The sequence below is a fragment of the Colias croceus genome, chromosome 4 (genome assembly GCF_905220415.1).
Source record: "Colias croceus chromosome 4, ilColCroc2.1".
NCBI lineage: Eukaryota > Metazoa > Arthropoda > Insecta > Lepidoptera > Pieridae > Colias > Colias croceus.
In genome coordinates, this window is record NC_059540.1 from 5,459,382 (window position 1) to 5,485,678 (window position 26,297).

At 33.1% G+C, this 26,297-nt stretch overlaps 1 protein-coding gene and 1 pseudogene across 2 annotated transcripts in view; both read left to right on the forward strand.

Moving 5' to 3' along the window:
• Positions 1 to 1,503: 1,503 nt before the first annotated feature.
• LOC123690887 (BMP-binding endothelial regulator protein-like) overlaps positions 1,504 to 26,297 on the forward strand; it is a 42,685-nt gene continuing 17,891 nt past the window's right edge. The window contains exons 1-3 of one of the 2 annotated variants that reach the window (XM_045635006.1): positions 1,504 to 1,919; positions 20,619 to 20,790; positions 24,284 to 24,384. In XM_045635006.1, coding sequence (XP_045490962.1) covers positions 20,700 to 20,790; positions 24,284 to 24,384 — 192 coding nt within the window. In that variant the 5' untranslated portion in view covers positions 1,504 to 1,919; positions 20,619 to 20,699. The remainder of the gene's footprint in view (positions 1,920 to 20,618; positions 20,791 to 24,283; positions 24,385 to 26,297) is intronic. The other variant, XM_045635005.1, reaches the window with a different exon arrangement.
• Positions 19,899 to 20,040, forward strand: LOC123691523 (annotated as a pseudogene).

The following is a 26,297-nucleotide window of genomic DNA, read 5'->3' on the forward strand; positions in this document are numbered from 1 at the left end:
AAGCTGTTGAAAAGAAAATACTATTAGTAGAGAAGCCTTAATAAAAGTTCTATATGGTAAAAAAATAGGCGTTTGACATCGAGTTGCGGAGAAATGCCCGTATATTATATATCGCGATAAGATATTATGATTACGATTAATTTCCTAATTTTAAAGAAGCATAGTATACTCAAATGGAGGTTATCTCTTTTCACCTCGGAAAAGCATTTTAAAATATACTATAATTAACTTCATTAGTCTGCCTTCTCATTTTCACGAAATATTTTTCCTTCAATTATTTGGAAGTTAGGCTCTTGCTTCTCTAGATATTTATTGCTAAAAGTAGACACTTTTAGATTTAAGAAGTCAATAAAATTTATTTATTTTTTACAATAGTTAGTTTGAGAACCCTTTTGTTTTTAAATGACTGTAAAGTAAACATACCTGACTGTAAAGTCATGTATGTTACTAGTACTTGGTGAAATATAAGACTCTACCAATCTTCTTGGTGTAAGCTTTTAACTGCGATTTGTAGAACAATTCTTTTGAGTGGAAAAATAGATACGTTGTGATCACAGTAAAAGATCCACATAGCGAAATCATGTTATGGCTCTCATGAGAATGTTCAAGACGCATTGTGATATTCACAGAGAGACCATAATATAGCGAAATTTCAGATGTGACTGCCATACTATTCGACCTCGACTCGATCTGGCAATGAAGCCATGACGCGTCCCAGTATTGATTGACCATATCACGAAGGACAGGTAACTTTTCTATAATTCAAAATTAGCTGTGCTTGGTTCGTGAATCGCCACAGTGCGTCGTGACCTTTTCATTAGAGCCATGTTTTGAGCATTTTTCCCATCAATGAACGCCATCGATCTTTGAGCGTTACATGCACAACCAGGTCTTTTTATGATATGGCGGGTAGTTAACTATCAAATGATTTATGAAGAGCAGAAAAGCAGCAGCTGTAGCCCACTGGCGGGTGAACCAGCAGTTGCGATGTCAACTGATAGTTTGAGACTTTACCGATACTTTGCCCGCTTTTATGGAGCAAGGGACAAGGAACGAATTGACGATGGGTGTAAAGGAATGAACTGGGAAGGGTGAAGAAAACTTGATGTATATAACTTTGGTCTTCCTTCTTTGGTTTCGATTGCTTTACATCGTCAATATATTATCTGCTGTGAAAAATGTCGATTTCAATAGATATAAGTTTACTACCACAGCAGAAGAGATTAAAACATTTGAATTTAATGCATAATTTAAGTGCCCAAAATATAATGTGATGTGGACATTGGACATATTATTATAATATAAATTTTGTTGTATGTATTAGGTAAGTACAGAGTAACATTTAGCTGTAAATGACTTACATCAATAATTACGTATCCTTCATCGGCATCTTATCAACACCACTATCTGGGACGTACTTATTTACGAGTGTCAAATGTGTGGTCGATAATGGTAGCTAAACGACATTGTATCGCTGTGTGGTCTGCAGCGTCCGATAGTGGAGGACGTGGTGCATTGTTGGCGCGCTGCAGGCTGGCCGGAGTCGCGAGATTAGCGCGGGAGGCTGTAGGAACAGGTCCGACGCACGCGCGGGGCAGAGTCGCGCCGCGGCCGGCAACGACAACCGACCGGCCACGGCTCACCACTCAGTACTCGATCTGCCTCGCCGCCGCCAACTTGCGTGGCCATTGAGACCCCGTACTCAAACTTCGACGATTCCCACTCGATACATTCGCTTCCAAATTTTTAAATAAATGATCATTCGAATATTTTTCGCTCGCGAGTTTCATTGTATTGCACTATATTTACGTTTGCACGGTGCTTTTTCGTAAAACTTAACGGGCTCTTCAAGTGTCGGGAGTGAAGTTAATGTTTCTGAATGGTATAAGTTGGCGGGATTTCTAATATCAGTTTTAAAGGTAAATGTTTATTTATTACTTTACATTAAGTTAAGTTGAATAAATTGGTTGTGTGTCATAAAATCTTAATTCCTAGTTTAAGTGGTAAATAATATTTGGGAGTTTTACCCAAGAGTCGCTATCACTGGATTCTTCAATCCAATTTTCAGTATTCTAAAGTATTTTTAGGCAAAAGCTTGCTAATTGATTTCGCATATTTTATTCTAATGTGCGTAAATGGCATGTGTGATTCGTATAATTAAATCTCATCTTGTTTGGTGGGACTTAGAGATAGAGCGAATTAAATTAATCGCTTAGTAATTTTGTGTTTATTTTAATTTATCATTGGGACAGTGAATTAATTGCGTTCCACTATACGCGAAATTATAGGCAATAAATAAAATTTTCAACATAGTTAAGTTGTGTAACGAATTTTTGTTAAATTACTATAGAGCAAAAAATAAGGTAAGTATTTAATAATCATTAATTTATTGCAACTATATTATACGCATATGTTTTATTGGATAATTATCATATTAAATACATAGTGATTAGTAAAGTACCTAGAGTGATTATAATTTAATTGAATAGAATATTATTGGCTTTATAATCCCACTGAATGTATAAAGGGACTCCCGGAAAAAAATAGATTACTTCTGTAAGGTTAATTTTCTTCATATTATGAAGATTATATCAACATTCATAAAAGCATGAAACAACCAGATAAAAACTACAAACTTTAAATATTACTTCAGGAGCAAATTGGCCAAAAATCAACCAAATGACCTACGTTTCGATCTATTGTTTCATAAGCAGGGAAATTAAATTGATTTACACTGAAACGTAATCTCACTAAATAGATGACTTTTTTAACATTTTGTTCCTTCTAAATTATACGGCTTATTACCCGTGGTCCCCCTGCTATGACCCACTGGTGGGTCTACGGGTAATGTTTTTTCCCCGTGGATGGTTAAAACATGGCAACGGGGGACCACGGGTAAAAAGTACTTATAATTCAAGTGCCCGTAGACCCACTGTCATACCATTATATAACAGGGAATTTTTCCACGGGGAAAAAATAATACCCGTAGACCCACCAGTGGGTCATAGCACGGGTAATACGCCAATTATACACCTATATTGGCGAGGTAATTCCTACAATGTGTATAAATGCAAATTTCCACGAAAAATTCACTAGTAACAATTGAATGGATATTTCACAATGAATCAGGGAAACATTTAAGGAAATAGAAGTAATGCAATATGGTTAAGTACGTTGCTTGCAATATTAAATAGCTGCTTTTTAACTTGTCTTGAAAGTGATTTCTAAAAGGTTTTGTGAATTGATTTATATTAAAATACGACGCTGTATGATTGTTATCGGTTGGGGATTTCCCACATTTACCCTAGTTTCATCGGATTTTTAAGTACGCACGTGCTGAATTTTTAATGGCCTGTAGGGTGTACGTTATTACAGTATAATACATATTTTAGTCTGTACGTGATTCATAGTTTCTTTGTGTTTGCTTTTAGGAAAATACATAGAAGCTATAACTAAATGTATAATATATAACATAATACATTTAGGAAGAGTTTTACTGATTTAAAAACCGATTTATTTAGTACATAATATGTACCTAATTTATTCCGAAATTTTGAATACTTTAAAAAGAGCATAGTTACGGGCAGACAATGTGTTCCTATAACAAAATAAAATTTTCAGGGAAAACCAGCAACATTCAGGATAAATAATATATGAAGAAAGTATTCAATCTATTTTTATGTTTGTAAGACTAATTAAGAGATAAAATTATAAACAACGAAAAAAGCCATCATTTTCATTAGATTCAATAAGTTTCAGTTTGATTTTTAAAACTTACTGTAGGAATATCAATTAGTACCTATATTTAAGAACGGACAGTTTGCATTGCATGCTTGCTTGCCTTTATATCCACACATGTGTATGTGTAATGTGTATGTTGTATTTTTTGTTTACACGGATTGCTCCTGAACTAACGAATATTACCACAACCTTTGGCTGAAGCCTTTTCCTTACTAAGCTTATAATTCCCTCGATTCTACTTGCTTGTTTTCTATTATAGTCTTTATTTAATTTTATCATCAATCCTAAGAATGAATTGCCAATTTTCGTCCTATTCATCCGAGATCTGTAATAAGTTACTTAACCATAGGGCAGGAGTCTGGCTGAATTCCAAAAGATGTGGTTGAATCGCGCAATTAAGATAGGGAGCTTTGGCATGGAGCCACTTCTTAAAATTATGTCCCATGTTATAGCTAACGACCCTTTGTTTACTTGATAGGCTCCATATAAAGTATTCAAGCTACTGAAAGCGATGCAATTATTTTAAATAGATTACATGGAATTGGCAAAATAAATTTCCTTATAGAGTCTTTCATGATTTTACTAGCTAGTAATGTAAAGTTTTTTCATTTTATATCTTGCATAAGAATTGTCTATATTAAAGGCAATCTCAATGCAATGCTCAAATAAGCCACGATTATCTATTCTGTTTACTTTGTTGTTTTTTGTTGTTCTATGACGATAAAGTATGGTTCATCAAATTCAGTGAAATGTAATGAGTCATATTTCAGACCAGACATTTCAGATGTTACCCTTACGCATGTAAATTATTAGTAATACACATAACACTCTTAATCGCATCCGGACCCATAAATAGAATTGTTTCTTGTACATGGACCGATACGATTGTTGCAAAATTTTAAAAGTGGATGACTCACGAATATTATTCATAGAGATAGGTCACCAATGCGTCGCTTTACCAATAAACCTCGAAAATAATGTGTTGTCGTTAATAATTATTTATTATAAAATAAAATTGAAATATATTCATTCTTTTTTTAATAATTTATGAAACGTTAACTACATCATTAAGAAATTAAATAAGGATATTAGAGGAGTTTGCATATAATTCTTCATTATTTACCTAATTTATGGCTATAAGAAAGCGAGCTAAATTTTTAAAAGTGCTTATAGTCTCTAGTCCTTCGCCTAAGTATAATTATTTTTAAAGAAGAGTAGTAAATAAGGATTTAGTAAAAAAGCTTCGCTCGTAATTTTCCTCTAGTCTCTCCGTATATTGCAAATTATATTACCCCTTGGTACTCAGAACATAACAGCTAATTAAAGTTAACTTAGACTTGACCAGGAGACTGTGGCCGTCGGACAAAGCCATTAATATATTTTGATGGATTTACATGCCACTTGTCTCAGTAAAGTAACAACTGTACTGAAGTTTGCGATTTTATTTCAAATTGCTAATAGAACTAAGACAAATGACTGCTTTTCCCTAGAAGCAATTAACTTTTGAATGTTGTTGTATTTATGGGTAAATCAGTAGGTATAGGCTATGAATATACTTGTAACCCGGAATACAAACAAAATAAAAAATAACCTAAGGTAGGTACTTAGAACTTCGAACAGGAAGATCGAATTATTATTTTTTGACCTGAATCGTTTCCAATAAACAATCAAAACTTTCCTCTTTATTAAGTACTAGTTTTCCACCCGCGGCTTCGCCCGCGCAGTCAAAGAAAAACCCGCATAGTTCCCGTTCTCGTGGGATTTCCGGGATAAAAACTATCCCATGTCCCGGGTATAAAAAAGTAGCCATCTCCTTTCTCGGGTATCAAAATATCTCTATACCAAATTTCATGCAAATTGGTTCAATAGTTAAGGCGTGATTGAGTAACAGACAGACAGACAGAGTTACTTTCGCATTTATAATATTAGTATGGATTGATTTTTTTTTTTAATCTTAAGAAAAGGCAATAAATTGATGGTTTAGCAACTGGGTAATGAATGAATTCGAGAAAAAGATAAATAATGGGGATTAGATTTGAATTTTCCTCTTTATCGTATTGAATCCGTCCGGGGGGCGTGCCGGCGGAACTTTTCAATCCGCCCACACCAAGGCTTTCGGATATCGGACATTTTCAGCACATTACATGCCAACGGACACAAAAAGTTTGGGATTTATGTATAACAGCTTTATTATATCTACGAGGTTTTCCTATATAAACTGGATATCTTTTTTTGTTACAGTATGATCACAATAATGTTTGGAGTTTAACCCACTTTCATAATATTCTTTTTAACGGCAAAAAAATCTTCGATTCTTCTGATCATGTAAAATATGAAATTTGTTTTTTATATCTTACTATAATGGGAATTCAACTCTTAACCTTTATATGGTATAGAAGGTCCATCACCACATCATCCAAAATTAGTTGATTTATCCAAAGCTGTTCAACGGACATCCAAACTTTTGAATTTATAATACGCTAATTTTATATTTAAATAGTGAATAGGCGAATTTTGAAATATTTAGTTACAGAGAAAAGTAGTGATTTTATCATTGCAATGGCGGTCTTGCAGGTGTTCGCAGTAGGCAGGTGGCTGGAGGTAATTTTTTACCACCATTACGGACCATTGCAATAAAGTAACTTGTTGTTTTCTGACGTGCATTATGAATACTGTATTTACTGAACATGAGCTTAAGCTTTTTTCTTATTAGGTTCATATTATATCGTTGAAACCAATATTGTCATTATGAATTTATCGATTTGGTAGGCTTAATCAACCCTGAAACAAACAAAAAATACGTCTATGCAGGGTGATAAGAATTGTGTACATATTTTATTGTATTCATTGTATTATATTTATCAATTACAAATGTGATGATGAATGATGATGATGAAATATCATTCCTAATTGTTATACGCTTATTCGAAATCATAACTATTATTGTGAAATAATTTTAATATATGCTATTAATTATTGTCGCATGATAATATAAGTAGGCACGACAATCATTGTGACGTTATAATCTTTTATCTATATTGGCAATAATTTGAGGAATTCGGATTTATCAGATTCATACATAAAGAAGCGATTGTTTTCTTTGATATCTCAATTACCTCTTTATCTAATAAATTCCATTATTCTTATTAATAATAAAGTGAAACATTTTGTAATATAACTAAATTTATAAAATTTTTGAATTTTTTTGCGACGATAGCCAAAAATTTTTTTGTTCACAAAAGGTTGTGAAAAACAAGTTTAAAAAAATTATGCGAAACATATTTTTACGTAGTGAAGAACAGAATATTTAATGACATTCCTCGTTTTTTTACTCAAAATCTCGCATGATTTTAAAATGAGTATTACAACACAATAGAACCTGTTGTACACAGTACAAATTAAATTGAAACGATTTGGCAAACTCCACTCGTAGTATTGCCAAAAGTTAAAATTCAATCCGTATTTGGAAAAGTAAACAATCTCCAACTAACTAGTTTTGATAGTTATCATTATGTAAGCACCACTAGATTTCCATAATCCTTTAACTCAACAGTAGTTGAGAACTAGATGTATTATCATGAAGTACAGACTACAGAGTGGCCGCTCTCTGCGTTCACAAGTTGTGCAACAACGCTACACAGAGCTTGCAACATTTACCAAAGCAAACTATTACAGTAAACTTAGAATTATTTGATATTTGTATCTGTTATCATTTGGTCAAATTTCGTTAGAGTTATTGTACCTAACATACATAATATTATATCACTAAAAAGATATACATACCTGTTGTATATACATAACATTTTAATACACATAAAAAGAAAAGGACTTACAAAAGCTTCTTTGCTATAAATGCACCTCGATTATTAAGGATTCACGGGCACGTGCAATATTATTTTAAATTGGAAACAATTACACGATAAATGTTTTGCCATAATGGTTCTTACATATCCGTATTAGGGGCTACTGTTGAGTGATGTGGAATGTAAAAAGTGCTAGTTTCGGCTTGTTGGCGACAATCAGGCTGCGTGGGCACTATCAGTTGCCGCGAGGTCACGCCGCTCACCCCGCTATCGCGACGCTGCCCGCAACTCATTAACTCTATTAATAATTCATCTCGTATCCCTATTGTTCTGCAAAATTATTTTTTCATTGAGAACTTGCGCCTTGGATACACTGTCGCGCTTTACGTTTCTTTGTTCTTTTTAACGTCTGCCAGTGTTTAAAGAAGTGCAGGACAATGAACTGCAGTTCAAGGCATCTGCGTTCACATGCTCTTTTATTTTATATTTATTTAATATGACAATTGACAGTACGCATACATCTCATGCATATACATATAGAATAACGTGTTATATTGATAAAGACCTCAGTGAAGTGATTACTGCAAAGGCACTTAGAGAAACTATTTTTGAATGAGTTATATTATCATTGAATGGATACGTATATGGACACTGCTAATCGAAGAATGTTCTAAGTGCTTATATAGCAACACGAGGAATTAATTTACAAAAATATCTCGTTAATACTGTCATGGGATCTAATTTATTTAGTATACAATACAATAGATATACAATATGAGATAAAATTTATGACACATGAATTTCACATAATATCATTATGGTATACTATAGCTTTCCACCCGCGGCATCGCCCGCGCTGTCAAAGAAAAACTCGCATAGTTCCCGTTCCCGTGGGATTTCCGGGATAAAACCTATCCTATGTCCTTTCTCGGCTATCAAAATATCTATATACAAAATTTCATGCAAATTGGTTCAGTAGTTAAGGCGTGATTGAGTAACAGACAGACAGACAGACAGAGTTACTTTCGCATTTATAATATGAGTATGGATTCTTTTGTTCGTGTAGTTACGTTTATTTGTTTTTTTATCGTGTTTTATACCGTGAGCTTTATTGATATTTTTATTTTTCTTTGAGAAAAATCAAAATACATGAATATTTCATATAATTTTGTGCTGGACATATATTTCTTGGTTTGATCACCAATAATTACCTGGCTAGCGATACCGAAAGGTGTTGTTACTAACTAGACGAGTTGAAGTTGGTCCTCTGATGATTATATTTATTATACCTCTGTATAAGACTACAGATTTATGAAACACTCTGAACCTACAGACTTTTTTGTACCCTTTGTATATTGATAATATCACGTAGCGTCATACCTTATTCAGGTTCTATTGCAAACAAAGATTTAAAGACTTATTAATAGATTCTGAGTAATATTTAATGTTGATAATGCTTGGATATGACCGGCGGAATGTAGCCAAGAATTTGAACATCTTTCTTTATGTTAGCAGAGATCGCTTAATGGATATGTTGTGTTCAGGCCTGTTAATTCAATTAGCCACTTGAAGTTACCACTCGACTCAACAGCTCATTGTTTAAGGTGGAAACCTCTAATACTATATCCACAATCCACATACAGCTTATGTGAAGAAAAACACAGTTTTGATTATAAATTACTTGCAAATTGTCTATTGAATTCGGTGGTCAGTGTCAATAGATTTTTTTATTTTTGGTCCCCGTAGGTATACATATTAATAAATTAACTTCATTTTCTTATTTTCTGACAATATCATTAGTGTATAATGTATACTATAGTTATATTCCCTTTTTTGGAAAATAGCTTTTGTACAACACATATTTTAGGATTATGTAATTAGTGCAAAATAAAATCAAGTTAACATATTATTGAACAAATGATGAACTCATTAAGATAAATGTATATTACATTTCGCTCGTTCCAAATTAACCACCACAAACAAAAGATAATTATGGATTCTTTTCCAATATTTGCGAGGATTATCTCTTACCAGTGGCAGACGATAATGAGCGTTATCGTAATGAGATCATTATTTTGAACAATGCATAATTATCTTTAATTAAAATCGAATTATAATTGACTAAGCCTATCTCCGGTTTCTTTACATAATATTTGATCATTGATATAAATATTAAATTTACGCAATCAACACATTCAATATTATATTATAGAAGAAAAATAATGAAAACTTAATCATAGCTCAAGCATTTCTAGTAGGTACGGAAGAGAAATAGCGTGCCTTGTGTTCGTGATCATCCAATTTTGTAGAACGACGATTGAACAGAACAACAGAACGGTCTACTGGTAACCGTATAATTATTGATTGGCAACCCGAATCGTGGTCAGCCCACTGGCCAGGTAATAAAACAAAACAACAAACAAGGAAGCGTTCGCCGCGGAACCGCACCCCGAGGTGGTCCCGCCCTTGCAGATCGTCGAACTGCGTTCAGAAAAAAACCCGATCTCGTTTCGCCGTTCGTGTACAGTTAGGTAGAGCATTAAGTAATCGGACCCGAGAGCGTCGAGATAATGTTGCGCACGCGTGAAATATATCCGAGAGTTTTTATTGCGACCGCGTTCCGCTCCCGGACTGGTATGCGCGTGCGTCGTTGCGTCCGCCTCGAAGAAATTCATTCGATGAGTGGTTTGCCTTACGGCGACCTTGCGTTTGGGCTCTGCTCGCCTGCTTCTGTGAAAGTAGGTGACGTCGCCACGGATGATGTCCGACACCGGCTTCACATTTGGGCCCTACGTTTTCTTTCGAGCTTGCTTTCTAAATTCAATCTTGAATGTTTATATTAATGATCACCCATAAAATTAATTAATAACGAATTTATGCGTAAGTTATTGGCAACATTTTAACCTGAATTTATTCATCGTTTTTGGGTGCATAATATAGGATTTTATGTGTTATATTGAAAGGTTAACCATTAACATATAACAACAAAATGTTAAATTAATCAATAAAATATTATAAATACAAATTTGACATGTTATGATTTATCATTAACAAGTATTATAATCATTTGACTTGTCTTTAGTGGATTTTGCTAAAATTAAGACACATTAGCTTATTTCTAACGAAACTATCAAATGTATCAAATTGTATTTTGTCTTTACTGTCTCTGTGTTCCGTGAATAGACGGAGGACTCTTTTCCCAATCTATTATAGGTATGTAGTTGATTTTACAAAGAGCAAGTTGGCCCTGCGGTAAAATATCACCACTGCCCATGAATATTAGCATTTAGCATAGGTAGAGCCTCTACAATGTATAGGCTCTCCGCTCTATCATCGGTAGACTCTACAAATGCACACATGTATAGGCTCTATCATCGGTAGACTCTACAAATGCACACATGTATAGGCTCTATCATCGGTAGACTCTACAAATGCACACATTTATAGGCTCTATCATCGGTAGACTCTACAAATGCACATATTATGTATAGGCTCTATCATCGGTAGGCTCTAGAAATGCACTTACGTATAGGCTCTATCATCGGTAGGCTCTAGAAATGCTCTTACGTATAGGCTCTATCATCGGTAGGCTCTACAAATGCACAAATGTAGAGGCTTCGGTTGTTTCTTGTAAAATAAAACTTTACATGACACATACGAGATGAATTACTGCTGGAGGTTATCTTTATAATCTAAAATTACTTAAAGTTGGTTTGGTAATTTTCATATGGAAACATGTATGTAGTAAATAAAAATAATTGTTTCAGATAGTTTTTCGCTTTTAATGTTGAAGTCAAAACTGTAAAGTTGCTTCAAAAACTGAAACTATATACCTACCTTACATTTATGATGTAGTTATCATGCACATATTTCCTTAGTTGCGATTTCGTAGTATTTTATCGTACATTACTGGTTTATTTTCAAACGAATTTCCTTGAATTTGTAATGGATTTGGAAGAAGTATACGCATACTATATTTGCTATAATGTATTTCTACGAATTCTATTAAGTCAATATCTGCCACGAATATTTTAATATAACGTGAATAGTAAATAATAAATATACACTAAAGCTTTTTGGGATTTAGTTGTTCGTCGGTAATTTATCCTCTGTATGATAAGGAAAGGCTATAGAGAAGCGTAAGGTGCGAAATTTGGATAAAACATTTCGCCTATAGGACATTTTTTTAAATATCTACTTAGCTTAAACTTTAGGAATAAATAAAATCCAATTAATTCTCGTCAAATAAAATATTTTTTAAGCTATTGCATAGCTTCTATCGCGGGCCTTGAGCGTGGGGACCGAATCGAGAAATTCCGTAACGAAAAAACCTCACGCTCCCCACTCCGACGGGCGGAGGTGTGGCTTGAAGGCACAGCATGCAATAGCTTTACCGCGGCAGTCCCCGAGTGCCACACGTCGTTTATATTTTAATTACATAGGTATATACAAGTAGTTATTAACATAATGCGCTGCGAGTACACTTTCGGGCGGGCGGCAAGCTGGCTGCATTTTAAACTCGCCATATTATGGTATTGTCACATATGGAGTTAAAAAGTAGAGTATCACCACGTATCACTGGGCCACGATATGATTTTCTGCGAACGCTCATTAGTTTGAATTCTCTTGAACATTTTCTTTTAAATAGCGCTCGATAATAGAAAATAGACCCGACTACCCTCAAAAAATATTTTCAAAAACTTGTGAAATTCATGTTTATATTTCTTTAACTAGGTACTGAGTTAATTCAGATGTTTGTTTTAATTATTTAACATTGAAAATCAAATAGTAAAATATGTTTGTTTGAAACTTGTTTGAAAGTCTATTTACGCGGTGACTGATTTGGTTTTTATATCTCATAATTTTGCAATAAATGACGTCGAAGATACGCATGTTTTCGCACTCTTAAATAAAATTATAATGAGTCATCATCAGTAAAGATAAGTCGATGTTATTATAATTTCCGAATGAAGATAATTTAAGGAATTCGTGAAGTTGATAATATATGATTTACATATCTGTTGTGAAGTATTTATTATCCCTAATACAATTGGTCTATTAAAATTAAGGAGGGTATTATTATATTTTATCACAAATAATAGTAAAAATACATGTGAATACATCGTGTGCATATATCGTGAAAAAGTATGCGTATAATTTATATTTAAAAACATAAATGAAAATAAAATACCTAAAGAGTTGGGTCTTACCTAAAGAGTTTAGGTTTGAGAGGCAAAGCATTATGTTTGAATTAAAATTTAAAACAGATAAGTCATATAGGGAAAACGGTTGCAACGGGATATAATTTAATTTCAGACCGCCATCAGGTTCAATAGATTAGTTATAAAATGTTAATTATTAATTTAATTGCAGCCAGGATATACGACATTATTATAGTTATTAATAAAACACGCTAATTAAATATATAATGACTCTGGAATCAATGCTGCTATGTAATTCATAATTAAAATAAGAACCTTATTTCGTTTAAGAACTTATAAAAACAAGAAATTATCTCAATAAAATGTGCAAAGTTCCAACGAGAGAATAGATAATACATAATATTATACGAGTCCGTTAAAGTTGTTCTTACGTTGAATGATTGATATATTATACAAATCGCTAAATGTATACAAAAATTGAGCGTAACAACAAAAGACGGGTATTTCCCAGCCTTGGCTCAAGAATTCCGATTTATCTTTTAATGTAATGATATCAATAAAATACCAGCGATATTAAACGTTGAAAATGGAAATAAGAAACTTACTCAAACCCGTGACATTTTAAGATAGATAAGTTTTTGATTATATTTACTCTTTATGTAGGTAAGTATAGGTATACAGGGTGTAATCGTTAAGTGTGCACATGCGATTATTCCGTAACTATTGCAGCAATCAAAAAACTTTAAACAGATATTAGAAGTATTTAAGCTAATGAGTAAAATGATAATAATAACTTTTTTAAAATAAAACGAGAAACACCCAAAAAATTTTCATTAAACGCTCCCATACATTTAGTAAGAAATATGACTATTCCAAACATTTAATATGAAAGATTTTAGTTTTTTATTGGATTGTGTGCTTTCATTACTTCGCAAATTTTAATGAAAGTTTATTAAGAAACTGTAAATAGATCTCGATATGGAATACAATGGTATTTCAAAACGAGGATGTCATTTCAAACATTTGCTTTGAACACAAAATGTATAGGTGCGTTTCATGTAACATTTTTGAGTATTCCACGTTTTATTAAAAAAAAGTTATTATTGTCATTTTACTCATTCAATAAAGTACTTTCAATATCAGTTTAAAGTTTTTTGATATCTGTAATAGTTATGAAATAATCGTCTGCGCACACTTAACGATTACACCCGGTGTACTTTAAAAATTAAGTATTTGATTTTTGAAATTATCATGGTCTATGCAACAGTTTTGTGAGGTAATGGAGATAACAATATTATCGTATCTGATAAATTTCTTTAAAGCTGAAATCTTGCCTCGATTTGAATGTACAATGGTTCTAAAAATATATTATATCGAAATAAAATTGAAATGAATATATTTACATATTGTGTATCTTTGCAAATAATCATTTTTTTAAATAATGGGTTATCCCACCGTAATGATAGATGATGCCATACGAGTTGTTAACCCTTAGCTGGTATCGCCTTTTTTGGCAACACTACCGGTATCGTGGGTCAAATTCTACCCATACCAAACAATCTGTTGTAGAACGTAGATTTTTTTATTATTTGTATAAAATATGGTTAGATAAGAAATAAAATATATTTTTTTATAAAATTAACTTTATTTAATTTTAGAATACAAAAAAATATCATCTTTTATACGCATTTGTAAAATAACCTTATTTGTTGGCACTTTTTGGTTAATGTGAACTTAAAACATAAAAAAAAAAATAGAAATGTTAGAAAAACTTTAACTAAAATATATTTATGGCACTTCTCATATCTTTATTATAACAAAAAAACAAAGTGCTTCTGAAATCAGCATAAAATAAAAAAAATGACAACCAAAACCAAAATGACTTCTATCATCAACTATCATCCTCATCTTCTTCACTCTCATCTCTCGTATTTTCGTTCCTCGTATTTTTTCTATTATTCTCGTATCTCCTCTTCGTTTTCACTGTCGTCAGAATTTACTCCAAATACACTGTCTTCTAAGCAACTAACAGATTAGGGATTGTCTCGATCGCTGATGATTTCGTCGTCACAAAGTTGGTTTACATTTGGTATTCTTTCATTTTTCAATTCCAAATCATCACTTAAGTCGTTCATCGACTCCTCGATTTGTCTGTCGTTCAAAAAGCCCTCCAATGTAGTACAAATAAACAATAAAACCAAAAAAGTAAGTAATTACACTCAGTGAAAAAAGTTACTTATTTGGTGTCGTGGGTCGAACTTGACCCAGAAAGCTACTTACCTCCGCTCCTAAGATAGTCACAGTTCTGCACATCCAACCCCCGCTGCAGCTAGCGACGCACTGAGAATACTTAGAAGCGCACAGTCGTTGCATAAATATTTAAAGAATTATAACCGAAAAAGTTCGCTTCTGGGTCAAATTTGACCCACGATACCTGCTAAGGGTTAATACTTAAAAACAGATTATCAAAAAATTCTAATTTTTAAAAACGGGTTAGTATATACTATATACATTATACAGGTATTGCTAATAAATTAATAAAAAACTGATGAATGTTCTTAATTAAACATACATAATAAATTATATAAAAAGATTATGTACCTATTAATGAAAATCAAACCCTATAATAATTCCCTCCTTAATAAAATCAAATCAAAATTTGTTATCGGTATATTGTTAGTAATAATTATAGTATACGTGTAAATATTCCAAAAATAAGGTCTCGATTGCTTCTAATACAATTCTAATTAAATTACATCGAAGGTTTCATTAGTGAGAACTATTTTCGCCACTAATGTTGGAATCACGAACATTAATTTTAGCATCTACTCAGTTTTGGCCTAATATAAATAATAATATATGATAAGTCTTTAGCCGCATAGGAAAATATTAAGAAAACTTATAGAGAAGAATATGTAAATAAAATAAAAAAAACTACATGAAAGAAAATGAAAATCTATGGTATTTCCTTATTGAATACACGCAGAACTTTTTCATCTCCAATCCAACCTCGAGCTTTAAGCTGAGAATATGAATATTATGCAACAATGTTGTCATTACTTATCAATAGCTTGCTTAATGCGTTCGAAGAAAGGTTGTATTGTGTGACAAGTTTCCGAACACACAGCAAATATATTTCACCTAATGCTTACCGGTGGTTTCCTGGAGTGGCTGCGAGGTGGCCCATGCGCTGGCTTCAGACCACCTTCCCTTTAGTCTTTATTTTGGTACTGCGAGAGATTGACCTGTGCTTAATTGTGCTTTTGTGCCTGATGCCTTCACAAGTGACAGTTAGTAATTTACAACGTATATTTTGTATGTTCTTTATTCGAGTAAGACTTTTTGATCCTTTTCCTCAATTCTTGTTTTGTATTGTTTAATAATAATTGTTTAAAAGATAAATACGGAATTTTACCAGTATACCGGAGAGCGAGAGCTTCGTTATGGTATTGCTTTTTTTATTTAGAGACGACACATCGTCGATACTAAAAACCTAATAGTTATAATGAACTACGTGTAATAATTAATATGATTAGCTATAATAGTAGTGCTAACTATCCCGCAGTAATTTTCTTTGAATTTTTTGATCGTTTAATCTAATTAGAGTTATAATAAACTGACGGATTCCTACAGACTTTATTGGAATAAAATAATAGTTCTTAACAAGTGTTAGATGAAATCAAGAACGTACATCACTAGTCGCGGACACGTCCCCTCCCTAATGCTGGCAGATGTCAGTCGATCCGCGGGAAGAGTGTAGTGTGACGCGACATTCCTTTTGGCTTGATTAAAAACTATTAATTCAGTTAAAGTTCTTTCAATAGCATATACAAGCTACTGAGAAAGTAATCAATGTAACACTATTTTTGTTATGATTTAATAGTCACCAATTGGAAAATAACAAAGAGTTTTAACAATTACATAATAAGTCCACTATTACACTTTTTATATCGGTGCAAGTTTTTATACATTCCATTGTCTGATCGACATTTCTCGTTTATTAGCACTGAGATTGATGACACAAAAAATGAAACAATACTGGTTGGCGGATGTGGGAGCTACTGGATTTTATCAATAAGAAATGTACGAAGAATATGATGCAGGAAATCGTTTTATGTCCGTAATTACGTGCTTATTAAATAATTACTATTAAATTATAATGATGTTCTATACTATAAGTAGATAGTTAATTACATTTAACGGTCAATTAAATTGAACAAATTTTCCAAGTAGGAAGTTCATTATAATTAAATTTTATTTACAATTAGCATCTCAAATCCGTGTTCGTGCAGGTTTTATAAAAACATATATTGTGCGGGTTTTAATTAAAGCGTATTGTGGAGCTCACTTAATAAGCAAATATAATTAATAATACAAATAGCAGCGCTCTACTCGCGATTCGCAAAAAGATGAAGTTGAGCGAATTCATTAGCTTTTTTTGTCGAATCTAAAACGCATTACAGAGGAGGATCTGAAACCGGAACTAATTTAATTGACAATGTTTTAGATTCGAGACGTGGCGCCTCGTTGAGCGAAGCCTACACGTCTCTATGTAAATTGTAAACGCATTTAATATGAACCACTTTTTGCTTTGTTATTATACATGAATAAATACTTTGGCCGAGTACACGAGGTCAATATTCTTATGGAATGCTATAAAAAATGCGCTAAGGACGTCGCTTTGGCATCTATCGGATTCAGAATCAATGTTTTAGTACGCTCAGGGTCATTAATTCTGTGATTACTATGAATAATTAATTGATTTATGTCGTAAGGCATATATTTGAAATATTGATCTTTAGTTTATTTCATTAGGTAACAATTTATTATAGTGATAAATGTACCATTATGAATTTAAAATTTCGTCTTACATGAATGAAGAATTTAACATCAAAAATATACCCAATAGACAATAGGAAATTGAATAGGAATATCTAATTGGTAATTATATAATATTATATTATTTAATATCAATGATATCTCATTTAATACTTAGATCATTAAGTAATGATCTAAGATTAAAATGATGCGCTTTATTTATATGTTTCTTTCTTTACATACTTATTTTTCTGCCGGTTACCTACCTACTTCTATATCAATGTTTTATCAGGATGTAGGTATTTAAATTTATTCAATACAAGGAAAATGTAAATTCTATTGAAAAACTTATTCTTAATGGTACGTTTTAAAGTTATATAATTTTTGATAAATAAGAGCCAGCGCGCACGAGCAACTTTGTCTCCGCAACTATTTTGTCTCTCCCATCAATTTGTATGGGGAGTTGCGTCGCTACGTGCGCGCACTTTCATACTAGCCCATGGGTGGGAGAGACAAAATAGTTGCGGAGACAAAATAGTTGCGGAGACAAAGTTGCTCGTGCGCGCTGGCTCTTATTGTGAAATTTGGTATTTCGGTGGTTTTAGGGGTTACATTAATAATGCTCACTGTTAAAAAAATATATATTATGATTGCAAGAATAGCGATGATTAGAAAGTAACAAAAATAGTTATTTTGTTATTGTACATACTTATTGAATAATGTAAGAAATATGTTTCCATTTTCGTCTGTCACTTAAGAGCCAGCGCGCACGAGCAACTTTGTCTCCGCAACTATTTTGTCTCTTCCATCAATTGTATGGGGAGTTGCGTCGCTACGTGCGCGCACTTTCATACTAGCCCATGGGTGGGAGAGACAAAATAGTTGCGGAGACAAAATAGTTGCGGAGACAAAGTTGCTCGTGCGCGCTAGCTCTAACACTTTGTGTTTTGCGTTGTTTATTGGTTTATGAGCTTGTATGACGATTGACGAATGTTATTTTGTCACACAAAACATTAATGTTATTATGGAGAAATATCGTGTTATGACGTCATTTTATTCATTTCACCTCGTTGTATTTGCGTCATAGAAAGAGGTCGTACTATTATTATCATTTATACCTAGCAATTAAACAATAATTTCAATTTAATGCTTAATTATAGGTATGAATAAATAATTTTTGGGGATTTTTTTAGGAAATTAACTAATATGGAGATGCTTAAATTCGCCTTCACTTAATACATTTATCTTGTAAACATAATTAAAATAATATTATCTGTGCGATTATTATAGTGGCGACTTGTAAAAACAAAGTTATAAGATTATTATATTAGCTACAAATAATATTTAATAAACAGATGGGAGAATCATTCCAAAACTAGCCACCAGAAAACGGTAGAAGCTTTACAATACTAAGATTAAAATACAAACGATATGGTGTGCAACTTAACGGCATTGAGGCTGAATGCACTAACTCAGTGGCTCGCATCCTGGTCTATCAATCACTGACTCTCATATCTGGGTCGGCGTGCAAAAACTCACACCAAATTGCTTATCACTCGTTAAATTTTGAGTCCAATGACTTCTCGGTAATGATGCACGCTCGAAAACAACGAATTAAATTCCTGAAATTATCGGTAAATTCGATATTAGAATTGTACATTGATTGCTATTTAAGATAACTCTAATTATAGGAAAAAATGTTAATACGATGTTTTCCTTGTGGTAATTGTTATAATCTCGTGACTACAATATAAGTAATTATGTTATATTTAGATTAATAGTCTGTTAGATTGTTAATCTAAATATAGTTTAATATAACAAGAGACATCTCAACAGCTTTTAAATACTTCCCTGTAATGAGATAATCTTCATATTTTTCTATTTAAATAAGAAAAATAAAATTAACATTCAAAACAATGCACTGCATACTTTAATCTCTCGCTGAAGAAGCTCAGGCATTCATATAATGAGCTTAATTATATCATTAAAAGCATTTAGTGTGAACGTTATGCAGTATTATTCTGAATTTATTCACCTTGATCCGCTTCCTGATTTGAAATTACGAGCAGGAAAAATTTCGATTTTATATTTGACTGCAAAGCAAGGTTCTTTAATTCACTATTAATATTTATTATTTATTTATCTTTAAAGAGTCGCTCTCACAACTATCTTAATATTTGAAATACATCAATCATCTAGTATTGCTTGATAAATAATATACAATATGACACATAGGCCTTTGAAAAACACCTCACTAATGTGAAATAGGAATCGGATAAGACGATGTAGAGCGTGGTAGAGCGAATATGAATAAAAATGGAAAAAGTCTTTGGGGTTGGTTTATCCAGTCTCCTTTTTTTATAGTGGGGAAATCTTCGCTTCTCGGCCTTTTGGCTAAGATCAAAGTGTAGTATCTGTTCTTTTCAGCTTATTCAGTCTCCTACGATTTCTTCAGTACTTTCAATACAATATCAATAGTTAATGGCACATATAATATACAAATACGAATAACCATAACACTGATACGAAAAACTAGCTTTGGGAATGTCGGATAAATACGTCATATGGATACGTAAACATACTATCTTTTACTGTTATTAGCCTTTAAACTTCAGTTTGTCCTTTACACATTGCTAGTAAAATATATCTACTGTATAGCCTTTTAGAGCAGTGGTGGCTCAGTGTTGAGACTCGGACTTCGAATCGATAAGTCCGTGGTTCGAGACCAGGCGAGCGCGCAGGAAATAAATTGATTTTTCAATTTATCTGCGCATGTTGTAACATCACCACTGCTCGAACGGTGAAGGAAAACATCGTGAGGAAACCGACATGTCGAAGAATTAAAAAAGTTCGACGACATGTGTCATCCGCCAACCCGCACTTGGCCAGCGTGGTGGATTATGGCCTGTACCCTCATAGGAGGCCCGTGTCCCAGCAGTATATGAGCTGATGATGATGATGATGATGATGATAGCCTTTTAAATTGTACTTTTCATGTCAATTTATTTGTTACATGTATTTTTTTTTGATAAATAAATAAATAAAATACCAAAACTTGACTCCTGTATGGTCTAAACTCTAGTCTCTTTTCCAGGTGTTGCGCTCGAGTTGCGTGGTGCGAGGGTGTGATGCGAGGGGCGCGGAGGGGCCCGCGCCGGCGCCGGTAGCCGCGACCATGCGCCCGCGCACCGCTCATGCGCTCGCTTGCTTGCTAGCTGTCGCTGTTGCGCTCACCAGCCACACTGCTGCTGCGTCTAGTGTTATTAGTAAGTGTATTATGTATATAGATTATCGGGTATTTGTAAGGGAAATTTGTTAAGATGATTTAAAAAAATAGGGCAGAGAGAGTAGATGATGATGATGAATATAGCGAATTCGAAATAGTGACTTAATTTTGTTTATACACACAAAACATCATCTGCTTATATTTTCCCACTATATGGACACAGGCCTACTATTAGAGTCCAAGCTGTAGTTCAACACGATGCCTAGGACGGATTAAAATATACCTATACAAAACATATAGGCATCATACCTGCGGACGAATTGAAAAATCTCCTTTTTATTGAAATCGGTTAAAATATAAAACTGCTCTATTCTACTTTACCTTAAATATTTATTAATTTTATTTTTTTATCTGCTACATATCGATTGAGACTCATTTAGTTAGCTAAATTCGTATCTGTAGGTGAAATTCATGAAAGAGTGCTTTATCACAAACATTTTCTTCCGATTTTTACGTCAGCCAATAATCAGTTAGTTTTAAATTTTCGTTAACTTGTTTATTCAATAAAAGCTTAGGTTTTTGATCTCTAGTAGACGAATGCTAATATCGACGTATGGGCTTTAACTACAAACTTCATAATAAATAGTACACGCATAATTGTACAAACTAGAGTCATAAAATTTACTTCTAGTATTTGTGTACTCATAAAATTTGTCGAATAATGTATGTTTAAATATTGATTGGTCATTGGTACCAGCATCACGCTTTCAATGAATGGTTAGTTTACATATTCTGACGAACATCTTTTTATACGGAGACTGGTTTCTAATTGTAATTGAAATTTCCGAGACGGTTACCCATTATTTTAATATCGAGAATTTATTGTATCTTGTAAAACATTGTGTAATCTCTATTTCTTATAGGATGAGTCCATACTTCAATTTATTACACAGAAAGTATTTGAAGAAAATCCGAATTTGTAAAAGAAAATACGCTTTCCAATTATTTTTGCTCTAAAGAACTTTAAAATCACCCCCAAACTATAATACGAAAGTTTATTTATCACGTAGAAAAGCTTTTAGTAAGGAAAATTCCCCCGCGTCGCAATCAAGATGGTGGCATGTTTTCCTACTTAATTTATTAAAATACTCTGTACATTATTTCTTATACAATACAAAATATATTCGTAAATCCTAAGCCCTTTAGCAACGGCGTGGTCTAATTTATTAGCAATATAATAGTAGGAAGAGTGATTGACATCTAACGTTTTATGACCGCTCATTGGCCACTATATCACTTTGTCGAAAGGTGACAGAATTATGTAAATACTACCTTAAGTTAACTCAGGAGTGAGCTTGAGTAATATTTGAATTTGAATATTAAAGGTGTATACAATATATTTAAAGGCCTTTTTTGGTTCCAACAGCCGGTCGGCAAGTAGAGCCGGTTACATAAAATGTGTAGATACCGGGTCTCGACGGGCGACGGTTGCACAAGCGAGGTGTACCGTGACAATTCTGCGCTTGCGCAACTATTGAACGGAATCCCATATGCATAGATCACATCAGGCTCCATCGCACCTGTCCTTGTATTCAATATATAATTGGCTTTTTGTGAGGGTTCATAACTGTCTTCGTAATAGACGATTTGAGCTCGCATACTTCTTCCAGTTAAATCTGGAAACAGTTAGAGGAAAAGACTTATTCCGTATGTATTGCCCAGTGCCATCGTTTAATCGTTGTAAATGTTGTGATTACATTTACAATAATTAAAATAACTTAAGATTATCTAGTTATGGCTCTACCACAGGACTAATAATACTTTTTTATTGGTCTGTGGGCTCTACCTAAAGTTTTTAATGTTGGGATTTTCTCATTACATAATTTCTATACATCATTAATTTAAAAAGAGTTATCTATTATGTAATATGTAAAATAACCCGAAAATAAAGTTAAATATCGTAGTTAATAGTTATTATTGCTATTAAATTGTCAGTTTATAAAATAACTTCCTTGCTTGTTATTATTAAAAGCGAATATATAATAAACATTATTCTTCCGGATGTTTTGTTTTATACTAATAGAAAATGATAAGCTTGTGCAACAATATAAATAAATAACACAATATATTATTGATTCGCCGTTTGCGTCTAGTTCAGTGGTCTATTCTCTAAAATAACCTTGACCATCTTGTTGCTACGCGAGATCGAAACCGCCGCATTAAAATATAAATAAAGTAAATGACAATTTAGATTTATAGTTTATTTTATGTTTTAAAACCTCTAAGTTTTAGCCACACGTAGTGATCACAAACTCGCGGCTACATTAATAAACGTCCGTGTGTATCTGATATTTGACATCTGCGGAATGTGTTCATAGTGTTTGAGTGAAGCACACATTAATTACCAAAATATTTACGCAGGAGTTAGTAACCGGTGGCGCCCGTATCGGGCGGGTACGTAATAAGAATGCGGATCCGCGGCTCTTAATCAAGGTAAATGATCGACCGACCGCGCAGGGAAATAAACTTGTATCATCTCTATGAAAAGAAATTCACTTATCGTAAAGACGTAATCGTTGTTTTTGCTCTTTGATTGGTTGACGGTTGACACAGTTATTAAGCAGTATGGAATTCGTCACTGGGTCCAAAAAGCAAATCCGTAGTAGGTTTTTATTCGGCACTGAATATCTTTTAACTCCTACGTAAGAACTGCAGGCGACGCGAAGTCTCTTATTATATATTTTAACCAGCTTCTAAATATAGGTTCTCTTTTTTTATTAATATGTTTTCCAGGGAATGTTTGTATGTGTGGTATATTAGTACTATGGATCGATCGCTTATAATCCGTTCATTAGGTTTTCATTTCAAAGTCGTTTTTGGAGATTTATTGTACGAGCTCCATTAAAAAATCACCATAAAATAAAATGTCACACCTATACTAAAACACCTATTAACAGCATACTAACAATTATTATTTTTTTTAATACCTACATATGATTTTAAATTTAAATAGCTGTTCCAAAGAATACATGGAAAACAAACATAAAATTTCCTTTATAATTAATTAAATTCAACATTAATTAAAATATAGTTTAATACGATAAACAAGTTTCTGTGGCAAATACATGTATATTTAGATCTATCAACTATTTAAATTTGGAAAGAATTTTGTTCCACGAATACATTTTTAAGAACACTTATAATTAGAGATGTCTCATAGTGCATTTAGACCAAACGAACGTAGAGCTAGTGCAAGAGCATTCTTTCGTGATCTTTAAGTGTAAACGAAAACTACTTAGTATGCAAATTTGTTCAGTATTAGAACATTGGATAGAATCTTATAACATCTTATTAAGAACAACGAAGTAAATATGTTCTACGCGGGTTTTAAGAATTTAATAATTGCTCGTTTTATGTAAATGCACCGTAATAACAATGGGATAGTACTAGTCTAAATTCAAGCTGATGTCTGTAATGTTATAGTAATATTATACATTTATATTATAGTAATAATCAATGTATGTTTATTGCAGAAGGCCAGCGGGCGGCTTGCAACAACGAGGGCGACCCCGTGCGCCTGCAAGACGCGCGTCTTGAGCACGACTGGAGCAGCTGCTTCCGTTGCATCTGTAAGGTATGTAAGTTTCAACTGTGTAAGAATACCAGCCAATATATGGGAATACAAGAAACACTCATGATATTATTGGTTATAGTAAACTGTACAGTACAAAAAGTGTACACGGTATTGTTGTAAGACGTCAGCAGAACTCTACCCGTCCTTTCTGTAACTGAAGTTGGGTGTTGTCACTCAGGAATCACGTTCAGGAATGTTATCATAGTAGAAAACAACAATGAAATAAAAAAAAATTTAAAATGTTTCGTTGAGTGTGGTCGTGTTCAAAGGGAACTAAAATAAAAATAAATCGTTTTTTAATTCGTTAAACGTAAAGAAAAGAAAACAAAAGTCCTACCTACAATTTACAAGTCTTTATTGTTGTTGACACACATTATGATTACAAACGATGTAATATCATTGTCATTATTATACCTATGTTCCATGAATATGTTTCTGCAAGTTAGCTTAGGTCACAAGCGATATATAAATATTTATATGCATTGTAGTTTTCTCTACAAGTTGATCGATAATACGGTAGGCTCTTCACGCCTATAATTGTCTCTGAAGATCTACTTAAAGAACGTTTGTATGCATCCACGGTAACCACTGTCAGTATATAAATTTATCACGCACCAAGTAGGGAATTATAATTCTAACTCACACGTGCGACTACTCGCACCTTGACAATGAACAATAATTTGATAATTGACCTTCGGAATTTCTGGAAATCCCCAAAAACGGAGAATAACTATGTTTACATAACACTTTTGCACTTTAGCGTAAAATAAATATCTGACAAATTATGCGAGAATTATAATTCATAGCACCTTTTTACTTTTAAAGATTCATTGTGTACCATAGTATGTACCTACCTAACTACGAAGTGGATAAAAGTGCTAATTAAGAATGTAAGCGAATGACGCCACGAATACTGGGCGGTGATAAAATGTAACCATCAATAACATACATGAATATGCCTTATGATATTAAATTACATCGTTGATAATAAAAATTACATAATCGCATTAAGATTGAAATCAATCCTCCGAACGGATTTAACGGGACACAAGTGCGGATGTGAAAGTATGGATCGAAAATATGAACTTGCGAAATAAAACATCGGCTATAATTGTTCAATTATTGCGGGTATACATTATTTATAGAGCTGCGTTTTTAATGATAAATCACTTATTTATACACTCATTATACTAAGTAATGTTTATATATTAAACATTGAACAGCATAGAGACCCGTAGAACTTCGTAACGTAAAATGGTACACATAAGTTGATTTCACTGGGAAGATACGGAAAAAATCTGAAATTTCATCGTGTATGACATACCTATATATACCTACATATTTTTTGTATGTATTCGTAATTGACACGTGTGGTTGACAGTTGGAAGTTGGCACAGACAGGACTTACATGCATGCAGATAGTTATATGTATGTGTGTGTGGTATTTCCCAGTCGATCTCACCTCGTCGGATGACTTGCGCGGAATTCGAAAGCCCATCGCGAGATTTATCGTTCATTCTGTATTAAAATGTATATTTTCTTACCTAATGGACTTTTTTGTCGCGTGCTACATAACGATGCTCAAATAACTATGCAGTTAATGAGATTTTTTTGTGGTGCCCATTAATAAGTATTAGTTTTTGATTGCACATGTAATGTACAAAATCGTAAAATTTTATTGTTTTGTAGTATGTTAAAGGGTCTATCGTCTAACAAGTTAAAACATACTAGTTATCGAGTATTTAAATCGTTCTGTTAGACGAAGGCCGTGTTACAGAAGATCGGAAGCACGTGCGGAGTGTGGTGGCATCGAGCTGACCCCGAGGTATCATTAGCCTTTTTATGCAGTGAAGTAACCGTCGATAGTATCTCGCGGCTACCGGTCACCGCTTATTTTAATGAGCCATGCCATT